Consider the following 17,900-nt stretch of genomic DNA (forward strand, 5'->3'; position numbering starts at 1 on the left):
TCTTTGTCTTTTCCCCCAGAACACGCTAACTCGCGGACTTTGTTTTTTTGTTAATTGACATGAAAATGATACAATAATCGCTGATATTTAATGCAAGATCAGAGCTAAAATTTGAGCATATAATCGTGTGATTTATTCTAATTGGAACACAAACTCTTCATACATAATCTAAAAAAAAATGAAAAATCTTATCTCAACTTGTAGACAGCAATTTGTAACTTGATAGTGTGAAGTATGAAAGGAGCCGCCTCTGTTAGAAGAAAAAAGAAAATTCTAGCTGGCTCTGTTATTTTCTTCCTTTCATCTCGCACCGCAAGCATTCTCAGTCCCGTCCTCGCCTCTCGCTCTCCGGGGAGCGGGGGATCTGCACCGATAACCTTCTCCTCTTCCTCCTCTTCTTCTATGCCTTCTCCATTCCCTCCTCCGCCCTCTTCCACTCTCGTCCACACCGCTTTCTCTTCAAAAAATCCTAGCTGCCAACAAGCGCTACTCATTCCTGCCCCCCTACCCCAGCACCTATCAACCGAAAGAAGAGAAAGTTGATAATAATAGCTCTAATCGTCATCTCTCTTGTCTATCAGCACCTTCTCTTCCTTCACTATTGTTGGGAGAACTAAGGATAGTTGGCGGCAGTAGTCCTAGTCGTCGGCTCTCATCTCTTTTTGCACTTCCACCACCGCGGCACTTTGCCTTCTCCGCCCGCAACCCAAATAGAAAAAAGAAAGAAAAAAAAAAATGTCTCATTTCCTTTGGTCGCTAGCTAGTCAATACTAAAAGTTATCGGTGTCTACCACTAAAGGATATGATTTGTTTCTTTTGTTATTTTAGTTTGTGTTGTAACATGTTAATGTTTAGATGTTGATGTAGCTTGGATAATGTTTTGGATGTAGAACGATAAATGTATTTTACGTTTTAATTAAAAAAATTATACTTGACAGCCACTGTCAAAGTTAAAAAAATAAAAAAAGATAGTGTGAAGTATAAACTTTTACTTCAGAAATTAAATTTGCAGCATACCGTGACATTCATGATAAATAAAAGAAGACTAGTTAACAATGTTCAAATTATAGTTAATGTGAGCACTGTAATAAAAGAAAAAGCTGCCGTCCATTTAAAACAAACTGGGTATACCCTTGTTTATGCCTTCATCTTTATCTTAAAGATACACCTCCATTTTAATTGCCCCAGAATCACATATGTTTATATACACTTGTTTCGGCCATTTTTATTAATATCCCTAAAACAAATCAAAATTTTAAAAATGCCCCTGGTCCCAATTTTTTTTAAAAAAAATGCCCTGACCGCCTGGGCCCAGGGCGGCCCAAAATACCCAGTGAGGCGCCATTCCCTGGGGCGCCCCATAAGGCAAGTGAGGCGCCAGTCCTTAGGGCGCCCCATGGTGTTTTTTTTTTTTTTTTTTTATATAGATCTTAGTATTTTGATTTGAAGAATTTTGTGAAGAAAAACGGATTAATCTGGACCGCACATCTTCATGGATAATTTGACTAATCTGGACCGTCGGTTAAAGGATTTTCGTAGCCTCAGACACCGCTCGCAGGGGGCTGCCACCCCCCGCATACATAGACATACACACATACACACATACACACATACAGCCTATGTTCAAAAATTTCTAGCATATTCAAAAATAATGCAGCCCATGTTCAACCTAAATACCAGGAATTTAAAATTCATAAAATCCAAATACATTACTAAATAATACAGTACCGTCGAGTCCATAGAATAAGGTAACATAAAATTCATACAGCAACAACCAGTTCAAATAGCAATTATACAAACCGTTACAGTTAAAACATAAAATACTACAACAACATACAATTGGGGTCTAAGCCTTACGAGACGAGGAGCTTGCTCCCTTTTTTTCCTCAGCCCGACGGACGCACGCAGGACACTCCCACGTAGTGAGACGAGCGTCATTCAGCAGATCTGCATGCGGATCCATGCAATTGGGATGAACATCTTTGCCACATTTATAACAGAAGAACATATCCACCATATCTCCGTTCAGCTCACATAAGCAGCACTGTCCCCATCCAGGTGGAGGGACCCTGTCCACCCAGCCTTCCATCAGCATTTTTCTAATTGATGGATCAAGAGTGCTCAGAAATTCTTTATTATTTTTGGGTGAAAACAATCTTTCCAAATTCCTCATCGCGTAGGCTTCAGCCGTCCAAAAATTATTAATGAGTGCTCTTTTTGCTTCGCGTTCGGTTTCAGTTCTTCCTCTATTTTTTCCAACTTTGGGTGCCATTATAACTAGGGTTTCAAGTGACAGCAATTGATTAGGAAGGCTAATTATGTGTGTAATTAAATACTAACTGTACAGTAATCAACGGCTAATTAGAAAATAATTAGAAAATATATAAAAAATAATTGAAATAAATATTTTAAAAATAATTAAAAGAAATATTTAAAAAATAATTACAAAAAATATTTAAAAAATAATTAAAAAAATATTTAAATTACCTGTAGCTGTAGTAGCCCAGAAAATCGTCCGAAATCACCCGAAATCGCCTTGAGCGCTTTCTCCCTTCTTTCTGCCTTTGAGGTGGAAGGTAGACTGATGTTGGAGTGAGAAGAGAGAGATAAAAAACGAATAAATAAGCATCCCTAGTGGACCGCCCGTGGCCCAGGCGGTCAGGACCCTAGCAAACCGCCCCTGTCACAGGCGGTCTGCTGGGAGTGTGGGTCGCAAATAGTGATTGGCGACTGACCGTGCCAAACTCTACTGCAACTCCGTATTTATTTTTATAAGCATCCCATCCTTGGGTATTCAACACCCAGTCGTGGAACGCCCAACCTGAGTCATCAGCTGCATAATTGGAAGTTAAATGAGTTAGAACGAACAATTCAACGAAAATAAAAATATTGTGTGTGTCGTACTTTTAATATTAACTTGTAATTACCTGCAGGAGCTTGCGGCATCTCATCGCCGTAGACAGGGACTCGTTGATAATCTGGATTTCGCGGTGCAGACTTTATCTCCCGCCAATTGATGTTCTCCCCAGCATCGCGCAGCATGCCAACGAGGCGGCCTTCAAAACCGCCTGTCTCCACGATTGGTGCAGTGTGCTCGAGCATCTGGCATCCTATATATCGCCAAGCATCCTTCGCCATGCACGCCAAGCTGTGTCCAACTCATCTCATAGCGGTCAACAGCTGCACACAACATGATTATGCCAACAGTAAGTAATTAAAATTTGCAATTTAAAATTAAAGTATGTTTCGGTTTTACTTACCGCGCGAGCATTGATCGGACCCCAGGGCATATAATTGCTGGATGAATCCATCAGCCTACGTCGTAGGGTCTCGCCATAATGGCCTGTCAGGTAGACTGACGGCATGCCCCATCTCTGGTACCATACGACATATCTCAGATCCCCAGGACCAGCACCCAACGATGTAGTACATGGCGGGCTCCATAAGTGCTGCTCCGGATGTCGAGCCCAGTTGTACTGCATGACGAAATGCTGGCTCCAGTCGACTTTAGCCTTAGTGTGCGCCGTTCTGCAAGTGCAATTAATTAGAAAGTAGAGAAACAGTGGATATATTAAAGTGATAATGAAATTAAGTAGATGGTACTTACTTGTGGAACTTGTCGGTAGCATCCTTGCCCATCAATGGGTGCTCCGGGATGAAAGCATCCAAGCCAAACTGTCGGGATACCCGATCGGGGTAATGGTACTCCACTATCCAGAAACAGACGACCGGTCCCCGATAATACCATAGATGTGTCTGCTCTAATGTCAGCGGGCTCAGCCATCTACGCTGATACCATGCACGATACGGAAGCCAATCGATATTCCCATCTCAGAGCATCTGGAGCTGGCCCCGGACATAAGAAATCCCCCTGCCCCTCTCTTCATGATCGTGATGACTGCCCCATATGGCGGCGTATGCGGGGCATCTGGCTGGCTCAGGGCCTCCCCAATCGGGATGCGGCAATGGTATGACTGGCCGGTTTATGGGCAGATGTGACCACGACCAATGCTGAAGCAGAAGCAGTGGTCCAAAAAGCTGTTTATTCTTGACCTGAAAATTTAACTTAAAATTAAAACTGGGTGCTTCTTATCCATCCTTCAATAACAACGTATATTAATACAGACTTACCAGACAAGCATGACAGAGGCCTCTGTATAAGTGGGCGAGGACAGCTCCACCCCAGTTCCATCTCGATTCTTTCTCCAGGTCCCTCAGTAGGGAGAGGTACATCATCGGAACCGCGTCACCGCTGGAATCCTCGAACATGACAGCACCGCACAAATCCAGCACATATGCTCTAGTATACCTGCAATATAAAATAATCAATGTAAATAATTGAGACTGTTGAGCAACTACTAAGTTAATTTAAAGAGTGTAATAGTACCTCCTGACCGCCTCAATGTCATCAGTATCAACATCTATCTGATTCTGGAAGAAGTGAGACCGGAGTGCCTTTAGAGAAATGCAGTACCCGGAATAACGAAACTCCTCCTCCTCCCCCTTCTTCTTATATTTCTTCTGCAGAGTCTTCGGATCACACCCTAACAACTCCGGTATCATCATCTGCAGCTCTGGATGGTCTGAGATGCCACCTATGGGTCGCCATCGATACGTAAACCCCATAAGGCGCTCACATCACCAAGGCTGATTGTCATCTCCCTGACCAGGAGATGAAATGTATGAGTCTCAGGTCGCCATCTCTCCGCTAGACCGTGCATCAGAGACACATCGATCTTACTCTGCGGCATGGTGGCAAGCTGGTACAACCCGAGGTTCAAGATGTATCGCTGCATTTCTTTATGGGGAACGAACGGAATCTCAGACCTGCGGTGCCTCACCGTAAGCATGACATCATCCTGTATTTATTATCAATTTGTCATACTCAAATCGTGCCATTTTTTTAGTAACTCAACAGAATGTCATTTTTTTAAGTATAAAAATTACGTACCTCAAGAGATGCGAATGAGACGCGGTGCTTAACATGATGGGTCCATAGAAGAGGACTAAATGTGTCAGGATCATGCACACCATCTGGAAAATCGGCCTGAGACGACGGATCCGCTCCAGTCGGATCCTCAAAACCCCTGCCAGTCGTATCATCATACGACGACGGGCCCTCTCCAGTCGGATCCACCGAGGACGTGCCAGCTCCACTCGGATCCACCGAGGACGTGCCAGCTCCACTCGGATCCACAGCATCTGCACCCTCTGCAGGCTCAGCTCGTACTCCCCACCGTCTAACTCTAGGCATACTACATTTGCCAAAAAATATTAATAAACATACAATTTATATAAATTTTTTTTAATAAGAAGCATATACAATTCTAGGTTTACTTTTTGGGTGTATATGCAATTTGTTTACAAAATTAATTTTGCATGTGCATGCATTTTTTTTGTAAACAAATAAACTTCAAAATATATATATTATTTTTAAACAAATATTGATATACTTCAAAATAATTAGTTTTACTTCAAATCTTTTATATTCATATATACATGTTTTTTATGAACTATCACAAAAATAATTTTCAAAAAATAAATATGCATATTTTTAAATCATAAACCCAACAACTAAATTCTTAAATAGTTCAACCATTTGAACCATAAATTCTAACCCTAAATTGAACCGTAAACCCTAAATTTTTAAGTAATTCATAATTCACAAACATAAACCCTAAATTTAATTATAAACCCTAAATTTAAAAAAAATTCACAATTCACAACTATAAACCCTAAATTGAACCATATGGCATTCAAGCAATTTTACCATAAATCATAATCCTAAATTCAAGCAATTCAAGCATCTAATTCAAGCAATCAAGCAATTCAACCATCTAATTCAAGCATCTAATCGAACCAATTCGACCAATTCAAGCATCCAATAGAACCAATTTGAGCATCCAATCGAACCAATTTGACCAACCGAACCAATTCGAGCATCCAATCGAACCAATTCATGTCATTGCCACAATTCAAGCATCCAATCGAACCAATTCGACCAATTCAATCAATTCAACTAATTACTCACATTTAACCCTAAATATCGAATCGAATCAAACCGAATCACATTACACAATTCAATCACATTTAATCTAAAACCTAAACTCTAATCGAATCAAAAACAAATAAAACTTACTTGTTCAACTGAGGGAGAAGCGAATCGAGGCCGGACGTCGTGCGAGGTAGAGGTGCGTGGTGCGGAGCTAGGGCGGCAGTTAGGGTGGCCGGTGGGGCTCGGGTGGGGTGGGGGCAGGGGGGGGCTAGGGTTTTTCTTTTTTGGGGGGGGGGGGGGTCTGGGCGGGTGAAACGCAGAAGGGAGACAGAGAGGGATGGGGCGCGGGGGGGTTATGTTGGGTAGTGAGGCGCCTCACAGGGGGCATGGGGCGCCAGGGTGTGGGGTGCCTCACAGGGTATATGGGCCGCCAGGGTTTGGGGCGCCTCACAGGGTATTTTTGGGCCGCCCGAAGCCCAGGCGGTCAGGACACTTTTAAAAAAAAATGGTACATAGGAGAATATTTAAAATTTTGATTTGTTTTAGAGATATTAATAAAAATGGCCGCACTTGTTTAAACGGTCAAGCATTTATGGCTTAATAGATATTCTCCGCTGCCACATACTGACATACAGTGCTAGTTATAGAGAGAGATCATGCCATAGGCACTGAACACACCTAAGAATAATGTAATGGAAGCAAAGACCATACACTTTATTCCATATTTTACTTTACATTACATTCGCTCAAAAAAAAAAAAAAAAAGAAGATAAAAAACACTGAATTAATAAGATAAGATATCTCATCATCCCTTGAAAAATTAATAAATAGTCGCACAAGCAAATTAAATATACGGTAATATTATTCCTTCCTGGCTAGTCCCCTTGCTGAATTTTCCCATGGAACCACACACTTTAGCTCAAACTGCAGGTGCTAACTAAAGGATCAAATAGTATAGCATGGCAACAAATTACGACTTCTAAACACTGCTCCACTTAAGGACAGAAGTATGTACTAATTAAAAAAGGTTCCTTCTGGTAAATCAACATTTACTTTTATTATGCAATTTATTATTTTTTTAGAAGTTCACAAAACCCTTCTCTTTCAAGCTATCTATGGTCTCCTTGACACCAATCTTTGTTGGCACATAATCAATTCCCAAGCTCTTTGTCTTCTCCTTCAAAACCTGGTAGATTGGCACAAATGGCTTGTCATCGGCACATCTGCCAAAAAAAAAAAAGTAACTATAAATCAGCCACCAAAAAGTGATGAATGTCATAACCGCATATCAACGATTTAACTTTTCACTACGAGCCCCCCCCCCCAACAACAAGCAGTTGCTCAAATGAGGTGCAAACAAGTGTCCATGGTTCTAAGGCAGATATAACATAATTTTTTCCCATGAAAATTGTGTGTGTGTGTGTGGGTGGGTGGCGGGGGGGGTGTTTGGGGATGGACCTACTTTTCAGGGAGGGTAATAGATGGATAGAGCTCGCGTATCATCTCAACAATCTCAGAATAGTGGGCAACTTTATCCACCAAACAGTATCTCCCAGATGCAGAAGGGACCTCATAAGCCAGTATATGTGCCATTGCGACATCTTTCACATTCACCCAACCAAAGGCTGTGTTTGGATATGTTGATGCTCCTACAAAAAGATGTGTACAGTCATGAATTCAAACTTGAAAGCATAGTAAAATCTACATGTGATGGTAAGCCGGGAAACCATTAATAGCATCTAAAGAAGTATTAGCAATAACACTGACTAGTTGTAGCAGCAAAACAAGACAGCAATTTCTATGGGCTTCAGGTAAAAAAAAAAAAGACAGTAATTTTAGAGCTTGCTTGTAGTTTGAGGAACAAAGAAAATTAATCAACATGGGGACTATTGAGTTTCAAATTAAGTTTTTTGACAAATTAGACATTTAAGATTATTTCATGTAATGTGAGTACTTACCATTAATTAAGTTAAGGATAGCTGCAGCACTTGTGTTGAGTGTAGGCTGTAAAAGAGGACCTATAACCATTGCAGGGTTAATGGTGACAATATCAATTCCATTTTCCTTTGCAAATTTCCAAGCAGCCTCTTCTGCCAGCGTCTTTGACAACACATACCATAACTGATAATTAAGAAAGAAATGGAGTTAATTGTGGTCATAGTCTTTTTGTTATCTACTTTAATTTTTGTCTTTACTTTTCTCCAGCAGACAGCTCTATAAACCCCGATCTGGAAGAAGTAAAACTAGCAAAGATAGTTCAACTATATGAATCAGAAGTTACTCTGAATTTTGTTAACATAACAATTTAATAAATACATTTAGGTGCACAAATTAAGAGAAAGCCCCAGAAAGTATAGCTTCCAAATGTTAGAACAAGAAAATTTACCTTTGATTGCTCACAAATCTCCGGACTGGAGAACCAAGTCTCATCAACAACTACATCAGGAGTTCTTGGCTTTCCATTATAGGCAACGGCAGCCATTGATGAGGTCACAACTACCCTCTTTATAGAGGGATACTTGGCACACGACCTGAGAACATTTAGTGTGCCCTTCACTGCTGGATCAATTAACTCAGCCTAGAACAAAAATAAGTAGACAAACTCATTTAAAGCTACTTCAGGTTCTCTTGTACCAAATTGATAAGGCCCAACAACAAGCCTAGGAACAATGTTCTGTACAAGTTGTTAATTGTACAAATCTTTTAACTCTTTTAGACATTACTTGTGACAATCACAAAGTACTGTGCACAAGGTAGTGTTGATTTTGCAGAATTGAGACATGAGGATGATGATTGTAAAATATTTGTTGCAATCTGATTATTTGATACATTACTTGGGGCTTTATATATGAAGAAAGAATAAATGGCTGTCCCTAGTATAGCAGTAACTTCCTAAAAAAGGAAAAAGTGATTGAGCTTCTTTATACTAAAAAAGGTGGCTCCTACTTTTTTCTTAATTAGCTGATGATGACAATAAGCCATACGGATTTGAGGCTAATCCCCAATTTATTCTAAATCCTATTTCTCAACAGATAGAAACTAAGCTAAACCAAGAGAAAGATACAACACCTTGAAATTTCAATGTAACAGGATTTCCAGAATCACAATAAGAAGTAGATTCAATTGTACTAGGATGTGAAGACAAACCTGTGGATTTGTTACATTGAGATAGAAAGGAGATGCAGTGTGAAAAACACCAACACAACCCTCAATTCCAGAATCAAATGAACCTTCTTCTAATAAATTTGCCTTGAACAGGTGTAGCCTCTCATTGGCTCCCCCCAATGCACGCAAATGTGCAGTTTTCTTCGGATCAGCTGGAAAAAACAGAAATGTAAGGAGAATTAATTAAACCCTTGAACCAGACTTCTACAAAGGAAATAGAACTCGGGACACGACTTCTCTTCCAAATTTTGTTTGCTTATATTCCACTTTCTAATTTGATGTAGTAGTAGTAGTAGTGTTTAAAAAGAACTTCCATTTAACAATTTCACAAAATATATATATCGTAAAGAGAGCAATCAATTTTGCACTGCCGCCAGATTGAAGACTTCCCAAGTAAGCCAGTAGATCAAAGCAGTTGCAATTAAGACCACAAAAGATTCAATAGTTCCAGATTGCAATGAAATTAAGAAATTCCATAAATTTGATAGGGGTAAAAGACGGAACTTTTGCCTAGGACTGCAACTGATCTGACAGCAAGAGATAGAGAGACGGGATTGGGGTTACTCACAGGGGTCGCGAACTGAGGCGCGCACGATGTAGCCACGATCGAGGAGGAGCTTGACAAGCCATGACGCAATGTAACCGGAGGCTCCAGTCACGCAAACTAGCTTTCCGCTCCCACTCATCCTCTCTGTCCGTCTAGTTCTATATTTGTTTTTTTATTCAAAACCCGTAGGTATTATATATAGAATATAGTTCTATATAGTTCGGGTAAGAAGGGGATGGAAGTGGAAAATATATATAGGTGTATAAAATAGCGATGTGTTGTCTCACGGGTGACGTCAAATGGTCTTTTTCAGATCCGCGTGTGCTGAAATTCCAAAGAGAATTAGAGTAACACGTAATTCTGTCTTCACCGTTTATTAAAATTGGATGGTTGAGATTAAAACAGAAAGAAATAAACTAATATATTGTACATCTTTCTTTCTGCGTTGCCCCTCTTATCTGTATTTCAATTGTGAGTGCTCCCTCTTTCATTTCTCCGGATTACAGAATGGAAATGAGAATGGAAATAAGAATTCACTTGAAAAAAAGTGAGAATTCACGGGTACGTTATTCACGGGATTAATTATGAAAATATGAGAAAATGAGTATTCGTTTGTATCATGAGATTAATTATGAAAAATATTTATTTATTTTAAAATATGTATATTTATTTAATTGTTTTAGTTTAGTTATAAATGATTTTTTATTTAATTATTGTTTTTGAATAATATAGCATTTTGTTCTGTATTAATAAAATTATATAATATAAAAAAATAAAATAAATTAAATAATAACATTAAATAGATGAAACATTACCTCCAAATAATATTACTAAAATAGATACAATACAATAATGATTTTTTTATGAATAAATACAAAACAATATGAAAACAACAATTAAATTTAGGACTATCGACAAATAAATTTTTTAAGGTCTTTGATGAAAAATTATCACTAAATAAAAAAAATATATAAACCTCGCATCATGATTACTTACTGTATTTTATAACGAAATAATTTATTAATTATTATAGTGAAAAAACTAAAAGTCTAACTAAACTAAAACAAAAATTAAAAGAAAATTCCGGATCCGGATTTGATTAGTCTCACAACATAAATTAAACAAAAGGAAGTTGTTTATATATAACATTTCATGCATGTCTATGAAGCATCTGTGGAGAGAGAAGAGAAAACATAAAAAATACAAATCCATCAACGTGGAGGGATAGAGGGAAGAGAGAGAGTGGTGAGAACAAATTAATTCACTTCTACCTAATTTTAGTTTTTCCTTGTTTTTGACCTAATTTTAGTTTTTTCTTGCTTTTGACTTGTTGGGGACGCTTTTGGGAAGAGAATATGGGAACCATTCAAATTATTTTGGCATTTTGAACGGTCTTCGGGAAATAAAATGAGAATTGCCCAAAATTCTGTTAAATCTTATAGGAACAAGTCCTGCTGAACAAACTCTAAGGGCCCGTTCGGCAGATTACTGTTCACCGTGGGAAAAAAAATTTGCTCAGAGCTAAGTTTTTATTCCCACGGTGAACAGTAAAATTCAGTTCAAAATTTTTGATTCCCACATCCATTTCTATTCCTTATTGAGCTGTCGAACGGGCCCTAAAGGTGTGCTGAAGAACCTCATAGAGGAAGGGGGAGCCATCATTTTTATTAATACCCTAAAAAAAGATTTTAACAAATATGTTCTCGATTTTTTTTTTTTCAAAACTACCCAACCCCCCCCCCCCCCCCTATAGAGGCGGCCCACTCTGACCACCCGACCGCTTCTATGGGGTGGTTAACTTTTTTTTTCTTCTAGATCTCAATATTTTTATTTAAATAATTTTGTGGAGTTTTAGTTTTCTTGTTTATGGTGTATGCCAAAAGACATTTGATATATTTATGAGTGATGTTGTAACTCTTTATAACTTTGACTTGATTTGTCAGTTTGATATCACAAGTCTAAAGATAACTCTAATTAAGGACTTGGCCTTGATTCTTAATAATTTATTTTTATTAAAATATACACAAGAAAATATGATTAGATTGCCTCAATTACCTTTAACTACATAAATATAACCATTTTTTTAATTTCAAACAAGATGCTTTTGATGATTTTTGAATCATAAATATAACCATAATTCATGAAAAACATCAACAAAAAAATTTAGAACAAGATTGTGAAATCTAAGAGGAGACGGTTTTGAATTTTTTTTAAAATAATAATTACCGTGTAAATGACATATATTGAACAATTGTAGATAATTTCAATGATCTTTGAATAATAAATGAAATCATAATCCATTAAAAAATAAACAAACACAGACAATAAATAGTAAATGCATAATAAAGTTATGGTCGTTTAGAGAGCATGGGTGCGTCATCGATATTTTGGCAATAATAAAGTTATGGCCATTTAGAAAGCATGGGTGCGTCATCGATGTTTTGGCAATGAAACATCGATGCACTTCTGCCGTCGTTAAGCTAGGCATAACATGTGTACGTTATCGGTATTTTTTTTATGGAAGCATCGTTTTTTTTTTAAAAAACTTTAAACAACTATAACTTTGGCTAGGAAAGTCGAATTTGCGCGTATGACCACAATTCGAAAAGGGGGGATGAGATTGATCGGAATATTGCCCAGGGGAGAACCCCTGGGCATCCAAAGGAATCAAAATAAAAAAAAACGTCGTTTAGTGCCTCAAAAATTCAGTTTAAGTTTTCTATCAACGGTAGACATACAACGACTGATATTAGTTTTTTTAAAAAGCCTAAGAGATTATTCAAGAATTACTCATATAATTATTTTAAAATATATTTACTATTTATTGTGTACATTTGATTATTCAAGCAAATGGTATATATTGACAATAATCAAATAATCCAATTATTCTCTAAAAAAGAAGAATAAGTTGACATCATTGAGGCAATCTAACCATATTTCCTTGTGTATGTTTGAATAAAATAAATTATTAAGAATCAAGGTCAAGTCCTTAATTAGAGTTATCTTTAGACTTGTGATATCAAATTGACAAATCGAGTCAAAGTTATAAAGAATTACGACATCACTCATAAATATATCAAATGTCTTATTTTTTGACATACACCATAAACAAGAAAACTAAAACTCCACAAAATCTTTTTTTAGGGTATTAATAAAAATGACGGAAGGGAAAGGGATGAGAAGGAAGAGAAACGAGACTTCTCTACCTCTATCTCCAAACAGTAAATCATACACTCTGAATTGGGGTGACAAATTTTGTCAAAAATCAACACCACACATTTCCTTTCTCCCCTCCGAACAGTAACTCCTACCCTCCACTTCTTCGGGAAAGTATCCTCTGCGGAGTTTTTCCGTGCGGAGCTTTTAATCTGATCCGTTCGTTTCGAATCGCACGGACCAGATCAGATCTTGCCTGAATTTAAAAAAAAATCAAAATTTAGTGAACCCTTAATTCAGTCCGTCCGATCCGAAACGAACGAACCAAATTAAAAACTCCGCACAGCTCCGCACGGAAAAACTCCGCAATGGATAGCGTTCCCCACTCCTTCCCTGTTTCCCCTCTTCTGAAGAAGGTAACGACATGTGCAGCCCGTCATTTTCGAGATTTTCCCTTCATTCTCTTTAATGAAAGGGTTCTACCCTCTCTTTCCCTCGCGATTTCAGCCGTCGCACTGGAACTCTCCTTTCTCTCTATTCGTCGCGCTGGCTCTCGCCCCCTCGCTGACTCTCAATGACGCTCTCTCTATCTCGCGCTAAACTATTGTCGACAAGTCTCTCTCTGCTTTCGGATTAAGTTTGTCGAACTCTTTTGGTTTACTCAAATTTGTTAATGTGTTGAAAACAAACTAATAGGTTGAAGCATAAGGAGATTGGACCAGCTGAAATCATCCATAATGAAGGAGCTATTATGGGCAAAAAGAATAGAGGTGGAAGAAATATGAGAAAAAATCACACATGGAGTTATTGTCCTCTTGATCTGATATGGATAATATCATGACATTTATACTATCAGGTTAGGTTTATATTGCATGTCACCTGGATTGACATAGTTGCTAGTATAATAAATTAAGTAGGTTATTAATTAGGTTGAAACTTGAAAGAGTTCAAATTTTGAGATTTTCAATTGCCTATTCTTGCTTTAATTAAAAAAAGTTTCAGATATGACCATAGTTACAAATGAATAATTAAGATTTGGTTCGGTGGGGTCAAAAGTTTGTGATTTGAAAATAATTCAAGTATAATTTGAGAATGATTCGGTACCACAAGCAAAAAAAAAAAATCGCATTTTATTTACGAATAAAACGTATAATACGTTTTTTGGCATTTTTATTCGGTGTTCAATTCGGAAACATAAAAAAATGAATTATACGCAAATTATTCGCGAGTTATGTTACTATGGATATGACTGGCTCAAAAGAACTCCAAAAAATTCTTTTCTGAACACGTGTCCAAAACAATGTTGGACTATGTGCAGTCAAATTTCCTGGTAGTATTGTAGCAGCAGTTACATAAATGTATATATATGACTTTTTGCCGAAATTTTTAAATATATCATAATCCAAAAAAGATAAATCGAACCACCACATTTTTTGAAAATTTCGAATTTTGCGGACCGCATCTAGGGAATGCGGCCCAAAAAAGGGTGGCTGCACCTAGGGGATGCAGTCGTGTCAAAATTCGAATTTTTCAGAAATCGTGGTTGTTTGGTTTATCTTTTTTGGGGGTATGGTATATTTAAAAATCTCGGGACCTTTTGACATAATGTAAGTAATCTATTATTAATAGAGTACAATTTTATCTGAGGACACGAGGATATATCATTGTTTAATTATTTATAAGGTTATTATGGTATTCATAAAGGTATTACTTTAAAAATTAGATGGAAGATCCAGCAGATATCATTCAGATCAAGGTTCCAAGCAATTCTCACTGGCACTTCATTAGAACAAGAGCTAATTATTGTATCTGAGGACACTACAATATTGTTTTTTTTGCTTATTTGCATCAAATAAAACTTCTCACTGGCACTTCATTAAAACAAGCTCATATTCGATGAACTAGATCAACTGAGTGTTTAGAGTTAATAAAGTGCTTTCATCTTGTCAGAGGAAACCAGATTTTTAAATAACTGATCTTCTGAATTTTCTATTGCAGCCCCCCCTCCCCCCCCCCCCCCCCGACGAATAAAATGCAGGGGGGTTGTTTCAGAATTGTCTTTCACTCTAAAGCATCACTTGTATCTGTGCACTTCATATTAGCCTGAAGGACTAATTTGGAGTGGAATTAAATGCTAGAGATTTCATTTCTTCTTTATTCTAGATTTTGCATATCTTGCTCAATATCCCTTTGAAGAGTTTGGGAAAATAACACTATTTAGTAGAGAAGTTTAAGATGAGACACTGAACCATGTTGATTTGATTTTAATATAATTATTACAGTTGTCGTATAAAAAAATGCACTTATGGATTTTATCAGGATTGTTGATCTGGTACAAGTTATTTCTTTATTATTATTTAAATTTGAACTACCCGAAGTGTTGTACCTCGAAAGCATATGATTTTTTAATTCATATTTTCTTTTTTTATAGGACGAGTTGGGATCGGGTCGTGCTTCAAATGTTGCACTGCAGCTATGACCTACACAAGCAATGCGCTCTCTTGCCTCCAATCCATTACTCTGTCATGCATTTTACCCAAAATGCATATTTCAGCTCATGTCCCGTCTCCCCCCCCCCCCCCCCCCCCCCTCCCCGGTACCATTGACTTTGAACACATTTTATTTTGTTTAGCTACATTTCAGATTGATTGCTGTAGTAGTAAGTGATAACCTAGGCCATTGCAATCCAGTCTTCAATTGCTGCCTAACATTAAACAGCCCTGTATCTTTCTCCAAACACTCTTTTGAAAGAAAATAGTGGCAGAGAGTACCACTACCAACTGTCTCTTTAATTTAAATAATCTTACAATTTTTACAATATTCAGAATTGTATCCTAAGAAAAAATGGATGCGTTATCAATGATTTTTTGGTCACTCGTATGAAAAAAAAAAATGATTCAATCAGATTGTAATTTTAGCTTCTTAAAAATCGAGTAGAACTAGGGTGCTCTTAAGCTCACCAAAGTGTTTGGTGAGCTTGACTCTAAAACCCATCAAATCAATTTCTAATGACGAATCCGAACCGTTGAAACCCGCCTACCTTACGTGTGATGTATCTACATGTGAAATTTTTAAACATTCGAATTAATTTAGTATAAAGTCAAGCGGTCAAAAAACGTTCAAAAAATGAATGCACTAAAATTAATTTATTAACCTTTTAATTTTGACCAATTGACTTTATACTAAACTAATTCGAATGTTTAAAAATTTCACATGTAGACGCATCACACGTAAAGTAGGCTGGTTCTAACGGTTCGGATTCGTCATTAGAAATTGATTTGATGGGTTTTAGAGTCAAGCTCACCAAACACTTTGATGAGCTTAAGAGCACCCTAGTTCTACTCCTTAAAAATCAATACTATGGTCTGACCTCGATGCATGAATTTTTAGGATCAATAAAATGCAACCAGAAGCTATCATGCTCTTCATTTGCACCAACAGTTTAAGTGTTTAACACTCAAGTTAGCTTAGTTACTTCTATATATTTACACTTTTTTTATAAAAGAAAAAAAAAAAAAAACAAAGGAATATACATCCATAGGCTGCATAGTCCCCCCAAAAAAAATCCTAATTTAAGAAGACCCCAAACTCTAAACTGGCATACCAAAAAGGTCAACCAGAACCTGTACCAGATGGCTTAGAGTGTATCATCCTAAATTTTCTGACAATTTTTTTATTTTAAAATTTAATTTCTATATTTCTTTTTCTTTCCAGCCTTCCAGCTTCAGATGGATAATGTTAACCCCACACTGGTACAAAAGGTCTATTTTGATAATATGTTGAATGTTAATTATTTGCATGCATGAAAAAAATGTTTACCCTTTTCCATGTTATTATCTAGGCAAATTGCATTAAAAAAAAGGTCAAGAAAATGAGAGCACAAATTAGATAAGAAATAGAAGACAAACTAAATAAAACAGTAAAACATATAGGTGTACCCCATCTAATTAACTTACAAGTGTGTAAAGCTTTCTCTGATCTCAACCAACGATCTCAGCATCCGGTTGACCGGCAATATGAGATGCTTTCAGACTGGTATCATTTGTGATCTCCTTACTATTGTAAAGAACTAACATTGCAGCTGATCTATTAAAGGGATCCAACACCACCTATTATCTTTATTAAAGGATCCAACACATCACCTATTATCTGACTCAATGCTTATGTGCTAATGGATTCCTTCCCTTATCATGCTTTTGTTAACAAGCTGGGATCGTTACAAAATATATAATTATTTGAAAGTATTACTGAAATTTTGCGAGGTTTTGTGTGCGTAGAAATAAGAACAATTTAATACGAGAAAGGAATACATATTTCTAACATTCAAAAACATCCCACAAGACACTACAAGATAATAGAATCTAACTTTATTTTCTTTATCTTTTTAGGTACTACATTAATGTTTGTTTTGATGTGCACTTGCTAAACATATGGTGTTGCATCGTTAACTGTCACAAACGATGGCACCAACAAATCCTTCAAGCGCGATCAAGCTTAACATAGGAGACATGGCATCTCTCATTGATTTATCCGATTGGAACGCTTCTCCGTTCTGTAGGAATCGATCTAAGAATTGCTTTTTCCTTTGCAACCTTAAGAAATGATTTGAATAGAAAAGAGGATTGATTACTTGACTAGCTTCCAATTGGTTTCAGAAATAACTAGGTATTGGTTACGTCGACATTTCCTTAGTCACATGCTTCATTGAACATTTTCCTTTCCTTTTCATTTTTTCTTATCAAGTTGGTAAATATTTTCCTGAGCTATATATGAACAACTATCGTAAATTTTATCAATTGTAAATTTGTAGATTGACTCCTTAATGGTATCAAATTTTATCTAAGATGATGTTTACTGTTGTGTTCTATGTACCACAGTGAATTTGCGCATAGGTTGTTACTGTATAGGGCCAATTTTTTTTCCATTAACTAATGCTTAGTGTCGCCCATTTACGCTAACATACATAAAAAAAAAAAAAAAAAAAAAAGTTGCGGCACGATGCATCTAGTTGATATATTAATTGAATATATCTTTGCA

The 17,900-nt window shown here is 37.0% G+C and overlaps 2 protein-coding genes and 1 long non-coding RNA gene across 4 annotated transcripts; all 3 read right to left on the reverse strand.

Moving 5' to 3' along the window:
* Positions 1-1,847: 1,847 nt before the first annotated feature.
* On the reverse strand, positions 1,848-3,171 carry LOC144567007 (uncharacterized). Of its 2 annotated transcripts, XR_013515341.1 has the most exons (3): positions 2,928-3,171; positions 2,488-2,833; positions 1,848-2,277 (listed from the first exon to the last, which is right to left on the reverse strand). XR_013515341.1 is itself a non-coding variant. In XM_078317031.1 (2 exons), exons 1-2 carry the CDS (start codon positions 3,136-3,138, stop codon positions 2,667-2,669), a joined length of 378 nt encoding a protein of 125 aa, XP_078173157.1. In that variant the 5' UTR covers positions 3,139-3,171; the 3' UTR covers positions 1,848-2,666. The 2 variants fall into 2 exon arrangements, 1 of the variants encoding a protein (XP_078173157.1); XM_078317031.1 differs by having other exon boundaries at positions 1,848-2,833.
* A 97-nt stretch (positions 3,172-3,268) lies between these two features.
* On the reverse strand, positions 3,269-4,737 carry LOC144567465 (uncharacterized). Its single transcript, XR_013515417.1, has 3 exons — positions 4,132-4,737; positions 3,608-4,053; positions 3,269-3,528 (listed from the first exon to the last, which is right to left on the reverse strand). It is a non-coding gene; the product is annotated as an uncharacterized LOC144567465 (long non-coding RNA).
* Positions 4,738-6,688: 1,951 nt separating this feature from the next.
* LOC144543797 (phenylacetaldehyde reductase-like) lies at positions 6,689-9,917 on the reverse strand. Its single transcript, XM_078292206.1, has 6 exons — positions 9,729-9,917; positions 9,143-9,312; positions 8,382-8,573; positions 7,954-8,116; positions 7,458-7,644; positions 6,689-7,218 (listed from the first exon to the last, which is right to left on the reverse strand). Exons 1-6 carry the CDS (start codon positions 9,844-9,846, stop codon positions 7,074-7,076), a joined length of 975 nt encoding a protein of 324 aa, XP_078148332.1. The 5' UTR covers positions 9,847-9,917; the 3' UTR covers positions 6,689-7,073.
* Between the last annotated feature and the right edge of the window lie 7,983 nt (positions 9,918-17,900).

This window comes from Carex rostrata, chromosome 2, assembly GCF_964058835.1.
Source record: "Carex rostrata chromosome 2, lpCarRost1.2, whole genome shotgun sequence".
Classification (NCBI taxonomy): Eukaryota; Viridiplantae; Streptophyta; class Magnoliopsida; order Poales; family Cyperaceae; genus Carex; species Carex rostrata.